Raw genomic sequence first — 7,870 nt, forward strand, 5'->3', positions numbered from 1 at the left:
ATGTACTGTAGGTCATACACACACATACATATACATACATATACACCAAAACATACATAAATATGCACATGTATACATAGATATATGTGTGTACAAAAATAAAAATATTGCGCCAAATTTAGATGCTGCTTCTTATCTAATATAGAGGTGAAATGTAGACACACTCTCTTTACCGTTTATGACTCAAAACCTTACTCTTCCTTTACTGTGACTTTTTTAACATTTGTATAAATTGCGCTATATACTTAGTAAACTGTATTAGAAAGCGACAACATAAATTTTTAACCAAAACCAATATTATTTTCTTGAAACATTGTGTGTGAGAAGTGGAAAATCAAGCTTTTCTGAGGGCTTTTCTGATGGTCCGTTGATGTGATTCACTTATGTTTGACAAAGATGTGAAACGACTTTTCGTAGAGTACAGAAAATGTGTAAATAAATTAATTTTGCTTTTGAGCACAAAATTGATTTTGAGGCTTCAGTCCTCTTAACTTATTAATAATTTTTTCATTCTTGAGAATTTTTAACATTGATAATTAGTTAGACGTTGAAAAAAGAAGTTATCACAGAAATCCAAAGTCTTTTGATGAATTATGAGAATGAAAAAAAAAATTGAAGATGTTATTTTCTCCCTTATACCATGTGTATGTAAATCCTGATGATGACACTTCAGAATTCTAGATTTTCTAGCTGTTCTCACTCATTATTTGATTGATTGTTTCCACTAGTCTGAATTTTTTTTGTCTTACGTTATGTGTGTTGCTTTACCTATTCCAGATCCGGAAACAGGGCTCTACAACTTTGAGTGTAAGTTTATAATCCCCACCACAACCCTCTTCATCTACTACTACCACCACCACCACCACCACCTCTACCACCATCACCATGGCACTTTATGGCACCAACCCATTCCATCCCTACAGTGTGTAGCTGCCTGCTCAGCATGCTTCCACCTCCCTAACAAATGATGAAATGCCCCAGGCAGTCTTTTTCTTCTTGCTGTTTTTCTTTCTCAAGTTCTTGCTTCCTTCATATAACTCCTTCATATTTAAAACAAAACCCACTTGGCACAGCTGTATCGGTGAAGTGATTCCTGATCTTCTCCTGTGCCAGCATTTGCAGCTTAGTCTATTTCATGAAGCTTGCTAACATTTTACATATAGGCAAAACATGTTAACCATTCACCTGCGTTTGTATGCGTGGTATGATTTTATATTGGTGATTTTCGTTGACTTTGAAGTTTTATGCACTAAAATTTAGGTGATTTTTTTTATGGAGTGTGTAGTTACAAAACGATGTACAGTTCACTTTTGTGCTATGTTTAACATTGCTGGATATTTTAAGGGAATGCCATTACCCTGTGATGAGGGAAACTGTTTGAAATCAATTGCATACTGTTTTGCATGTTGTTATTCTTGTGTGGTTGTGATTGTTAGTGATAATCAAATTTATTGTGTTTTTCAGCAGTACCCAGTTATTTTCTTCTGCAAATTTTTCAGGAAATTCTGTTTTCTTTATGTTGTTAGTTTCTTAAACTTTTTCTTTTCCTTGTACCTCTGACAACAACTTTTGAGTGGAGGGTTCTTGTGAATAAAATAATTTCGCACATGAAGAAATATTTAACAGCAATAGTTATTTGATATGTGGTTTTATCAGGTTACTACTGTATATACACAGTAGAATTCTAACTTTCTGTAAAACCATAGTGGAATAGAATATCCGTAATTTCATATAAAACAGTCTCATTGCACCAAAAAAGACACCAAATGGCTACACACCAAACCTAAAAAGTGTGAAAAAGCTTATCATGTTATCATTCCTATGATAATTTTCTTTAATCTTGTGGAAATGTTCTTAGAAGTAGTGATCAGGTTGATGATGATTTGTCGAATGTGACATTACCAGATGTCATTGTTATATTCCAAGTAATTACTCAGTGATGAGAATGAAAGCATATTTAATAATATAAACTTCTTCCTCAAATTTATATTATGAAAGGCTATGGAAGAATGTGCTCATAAGCATAATCACATTATCTTGAAATAGGTTTTGAACGCACAGTATTTCAGGCTTAACGTTTTTATGTATTTTTTGTGTATTTTAATGCAAATTGGAACAATTGCACCAAATATTATCAACATTTTCATAAGCCTAGAATCTGCCTATAATTTGGCATTGATAAAAATGACTGTATGTGAACTTTATGGGGAGGTAGAGGATTAACAAACACCCTCCAGCATCTTATGGCAGTAAAACATCTCCAGATCATTTTTTTGGCAGTAGTTTCCAGGTTTTTGGGTTCTTTCAAAACACAGTACAGTAAGTACTTGAATGCATTAATTTAAATTGGATGACTTTAATAATTAGTGACAGTTATGTTTGTCTCTGTATAAATTCATTATTTTTACCATAGAATTTTTAATTAAAAAAATTGTTAGTCTATTACTGTACTAGGCATTGTTAGGTCTATTACTAGCGTTTAAAGTTGGGCCCAGGGTTTTGTAAGCTTTAGCTTACATTTTTATTCTTTTATGAGGTGGTGTATTCTGTGACCAGATGCAGGTTTTGTTAATGTGAGGCATTATGGACATGTTTACTTCCTGCAGTACATAAAAGCAACAATATAGTAAAAACTACTGCCTCTAGCTTAAGATTGGAATCTTGTTTACTCGGGAAGAATGGACAGATAAAACTTGCCAAAAATACTTGTACCAGATTGACAGAAATACTAATTAAATTAAAGAATGATATGATTAGCATTACATAAAAACATGAATTACATGATAGAGTATACTCTTTGAATGATTTTTGTTAACTGACTGGGAGGGAACAAAACATTCAGTATGAGAAAAAGCTTGGCCTTTGGTCCTGTGCTCTTACCTTCCATACATAGACCTGTCAGAGACATCTTATTGGTATCTCTCAGTAATTGTGAAAAGGAGGGTACTGTAGTAGGAAAACAAGGTAGATATTAGGTGAGAAATGTGAATATGTTGAAAACAAAAATCAAAATACAGTATAGCATTAATTTGAAAAGGTAGGACATCATCAACTGAAAGGGATAGAATGAACTAAACTGGAAGGGGGACTTACCCAGATCAACAGAGGCTTTCCATTTAAAGTACCCGCCCGCAAGGTTTCACGCACAGTAACAATAAAGTTTTATGTAGATTCTGGTCTGTAGAAAATTTTGATTATTACATTTTCTCTAATACTAAATGAGATTTGTTCTAGTTTTCCATGAAATAAAATATATGGAAGAACAAGGTATTCTGCATGAATATTTCAAGACGGCGACTTTTGCAACTGCGCTATTTATTTACTTTTTTATACTTACATGAACAAATTTTTCACAGTTTCTCAGCTCGGTAGCATTATTAAGAAACATGACATGCAGATACCAAGAATAGAGTCCTGTGGAGAAAGAAGACTAGCAGCTGACACTAGCACCAGGTTAATGGACTGTACAGTATTGCATAACTGCAAATGTAGATTATGTATGTTCCCATGTTGGCACAACAGAAAAATCATTTTGAATTTTACATCTTCACAGACCTTAGTTTTAACCGCGTTTGTATTTCTGCCTGTTGTTGGCAAAGCTATTACATTTTCAAAAGTCCATCATTTTAAGTTGTTGCAGTAATATTTGTAGTTTTGGTACAAGGTTTTGTGAGTAAAATCACTCATATCTTGTTACCATTGCAGACATCTGCCAGTCAGTGTGCAGTGGCCTAGCATTCATGCAAAACTATGGTTTTGTGCACTACTATGAAATTATTTTAACATTTATGTAAACTGTATTACTATATACTGTAATGTAAGGTTAACATATGGTACATATCACATAAAGAGTTCTTTTATGATTACTTTTCTTGGTGAATAACTGATACCATGACAGTTGCAGTTATCGTCATGCTTGAGACAGAAGTGGCAGACAGAGATCTACAGAAGTTGGGTGTGTTGTAGAGTTGCAGATTCCCATCCCTGTGATTCAAGGGAGGTAATGATGCTGGACTGACTTCAGATGCCTTTTTGCTTTTCAGAATTCACTGCTATGTCCTATGTTTAATGATGGAAATCAAGGGCTGTTTCATCAAAAACACACTACAGTAGTACACTGATTGTGAAGACATTTCACATGATTTGGGTTCCAGATAGCATGTCTTGAACTGGAAAGGCCATCTTGCACTTTTAGTTATAGTAACATTACAACATAATGTTGTTAGAATACCTCATTGTTATACACTGGTGATCTTTATGCACACAGCACTATGAAATGCCACTGCTCAGTGATTCTTAGATGTCAGCAAAATATGCACAGATTCTGGAACAGGTATAAATGTTCACTGCCCATCTCTTGCAGCCAATGGAAGAGGTGCAGACCCTTAGTCAGTATCTTGTTACTGGAAGAAGGAAGATAACTGTAAATGGTACCACATACATTCCCCATTCTCAGCCATCACCACAGGCCTATTGGAAAATATATCTTATGTGGTTTTAGTAAAGCTAATGAAAGCCACACAACTTGTATCCTTGTAGTAGTGGTGAATTCATTAATGTATGTTGGATCCCAGTCATTCTATTCATTCTTCTGCCTAGAAGAGTGTTTTTAAAGTCTGTTATCATTGTCGTTCTGGTGCTTAATTATAGTTTAAATCCATAATTCTACTAATCATTGTTAAGGCCATGAAATTAAGAGACATCCTGAGGCTCTCTAGGGATTTAGTGAGGCCTGCTCAATAGACAAAATAAAGGTAAGCGCATACATTTTCTGTTGCATCACAGTGCTCACAGTAAACATAGCAAAATTTTTTCAGTGAATCAGAATTGCTCCTTGTGACAAATGATTTGTTGTTTTTAGAAGATAAAAGAAACTATATTTTTCACAAAGCGCTGTAAATCAAATATTGCCTTTCTTCTGTACAAAGAATTGCAGACATACCAACTTGTACCAGTGAAAATTGAGAAACATTTACTGCTCATGCCAAGTTCTCCTATGACACCTGAGTCACTTGTTATTCTACCATTTGACTTATTACATCAAACATCTCAATTTGTCAGTCTCCCAAGTTATAGCTCTCAAATGATTTACAAAAAAACCTCCAAATTTTGATTATTCTACCATTTTGGAGCCATATTTCTTCTGTCGGATCGCATACGACGTCGTAACTTGGAACATGCGTCGAAACCGGGAAATAATTTCTGATGAATATATTTGAACAGTGTCGTAGCCTCGAACGTCATAAGCCGGACCGGGACTGCCTGTTATGTGTATATATACTATATGTTATGTATGTATATATATATATATATATATATATATATATATATATATATATATATACTGTATATATATAAATAAACCTATTTTTGGAAGCCGCTGTTCATCCTCGGAGGAGTTACAGTACACTCTCATAAGACAGACCAACCAATCTCAAAGAATTCTCTTATAGTTGCTCTTGGCCAGAACAGTTCTTGTTGGCACTGTGATAGAATATAAAGGGCTCAGGTACTTGCCCAGATGTGATAACAGTGTGTATGTCGGCTGTCTTCCTCATTACACACCAGGTCTGCCCAAGATAGGCTAAATGTTCACCCCAGTCCCATACCTTTTCGTCAGGGAAAGTGGGTGGGTTTAAGGACTCATAGCGGCTACCAAAAATAAGTTTTTCTATATTGAAACCTTTTTTTTTTTATAGCTTAACTGCTGTCCGTCCTCAAAGGAGCTTACAAAAGAAACTGACAGGTGATGAAATGGCTGAGCTCCTAATAAGCAAATCTCAACAACCCAAATAAATTTTTGGTCCAAAGTATAGTCACAGGTTATTAACCATTTTCTGTATCCCAGATACCTATTGGGGTTTGGCAGTAAAGAACAGGAAACAACACACAAACCAATATTAGGACAGTATATTGTTCTTTGTGGTTCTAAGGTGACTTACCTAATTATGTCGGGTCTGGCTGCGGGATTATTGTACCTTCCCCAGCAATATCTCAGCATGACCACCACATTCATGGCAATAGTGATTCAGGAATTTTGATCCAAGGTGAAGTCACAGGTTATCAATCGATTTCTCTATTCCAGGTACCCACTAGAGTTTGGCAATAAAGAACAGAAAACACACGAACCTATATATGTATTATCCCTTGTGGTTCTGCGGTTACTTACACAATTATGTCGGGTCTGACTGTGGGATTATTGTGCCTTCCCTGGTTTAAGAATATTGCCTCTAAAAACCACCCCATACACTCTGAGACTTCTTTGAAAGAAATATTTCCAAAGAGTTAATGATGTACTAACCTTTTGGAAAGGAATGAGGGCCTGTATTTTTAATGAGGGAAGCTCAAATAATTCTCAGCCCATTTAGAGAGAGTGGTTTGATTTTTGCTATGGTGTTGGGAGAATAGACCATCTGGGATGTTTACTGTGACATTTAGTAAAACCTCTAGTGCTTGAACCGGGCATAATATTTTATCCAAAATATTATTTCCCTTATCAGAAACGGGGATTTTCCATTTAAAAGGTTCTCATTCTTGGCCAGGAATGATAGGCCAGGAGACAACAGTAAATGAGTGATAAGTTAAGTATACCTTAGTTTTACCAGACCACTGAGCTGATTAACAGCTCTCCTAGGGCTGGCCCAAAGGATTAGACTTATTTAACGTGGCTAAGAACCAATTGGTTACTTAGCAATGGGACCTACAGCTTATTGTGGAATCCGAACCACATTATAGTGAAAAATGAATTTTTATCACCAGAAATAAATTCCTCTAACTCTTCATTAGCCGGCCGGAGAGTTGAATTCGGGCCTAACGAGTGCAAGGCCACAACTCTACCGACTCGCCCAAGGAAGAACTAAATGAGTGATGAAATGATGTCCCTGTTTAAGAGAGCTCAGTACAAAAATCTGAGCTCTTGATATCAAAGCAGTCAAGAAGACTGCCTTTTGAAGCATATGAGCTGTAGTTGTATTAGGCCCACTGAATTGAGGGGATGAAAGGAGTCTAAGAACCTTATATAGGGACTAGGGAATGGGAAGCCTTGCAAGAGCTGGCCTTTTCAGTGCAAAGGACTGGAGAAAGGGAGTTAACAATTTCTATAATAGAATCAATTCCAAAGCCATAAAGCAAGAGATCCAACAATGCTGCCTTGTATGCCATGATTATTGTAATAGCAAGGCACTTGACCTCAAAAGATATATAATAAAATGTAAAACTGTTTCAACAGATTTCAACTGGGTTCTCAGCTTGGAGGTAATCTAACACATTTTCAATACAGACTGGTATGATGGATAGATGAAGTCTGTAGTTTTTGTACCAGGTACCTAGCAGTGTTAGGTAAATAATCTTCACGGTAGACTAGATTTTAAAAATCCACATATGAAGGTTATGGCTCAGAAAGGAGAATGCATAGATGACTTCCTCTCCTTCTGTCTGGGATATTACAGCGGATGGTAAAGGAACCTATTCTGTTGTTGCGGAAATAAGGAACCAATGACTGTTTGGTTAGTTTAGGGCCACTTCCATTGAAAGCTAGTAGATTGTTCAAAAGCTTTTTAAATCTAGGATAATTGAGGAAAAAGGTATATTGTCCTCAATTCATTCCAGTCTTGTAGGAATGCACCTCTTGCTATTGCCTGAATGTCCAAGTTCAGAGACAGACACACTGGAAGTTGATGGTTCTCGCATATGGCAAACAGGTCCACTTCCAGATTGTGGAAGCATGTTGGCAATTACTGACTTGAGAGGGGCTGAGCGTGAGCCCAACCCCTTGATATAAGACTCTACAATCATATTTTGTAGGACCAATTAATGTGGGTCCCTTTTGGCAGTTTCAGTTTTCTGGAATAGAAAGACAGCCAACAGCTCC

At 36.0% G+C, this 7,870-nt stretch overlaps 1 protein-coding gene across 1 annotated transcript in view; it reads left to right on the plus strand.

The window, feature by feature from the left end:
- Nucleotides 1-7,870, plus strand: part of LOC136843791 (uncharacterized) — a 225,775-nt gene that overhangs the window by 95,044 nt on the left and 122,861 nt on the right. The window contains 1 exon segment of the mRNA XM_067112518.1: nt 778-807. Coding sequence (XP_066968619.1) covers nt 778-807 — 30 coding nt within the window.

This window comes from Macrobrachium rosenbergii, chromosome 12 (genome assembly GCF_040412425.1).
Source record: "Macrobrachium rosenbergii isolate ZJJX-2024 chromosome 12, ASM4041242v1, whole genome shotgun sequence".
Classification (NCBI taxonomy): Eukaryota; Metazoa; Arthropoda; class Malacostraca; order Decapoda; family Palaemonidae; genus Macrobrachium; species Macrobrachium rosenbergii.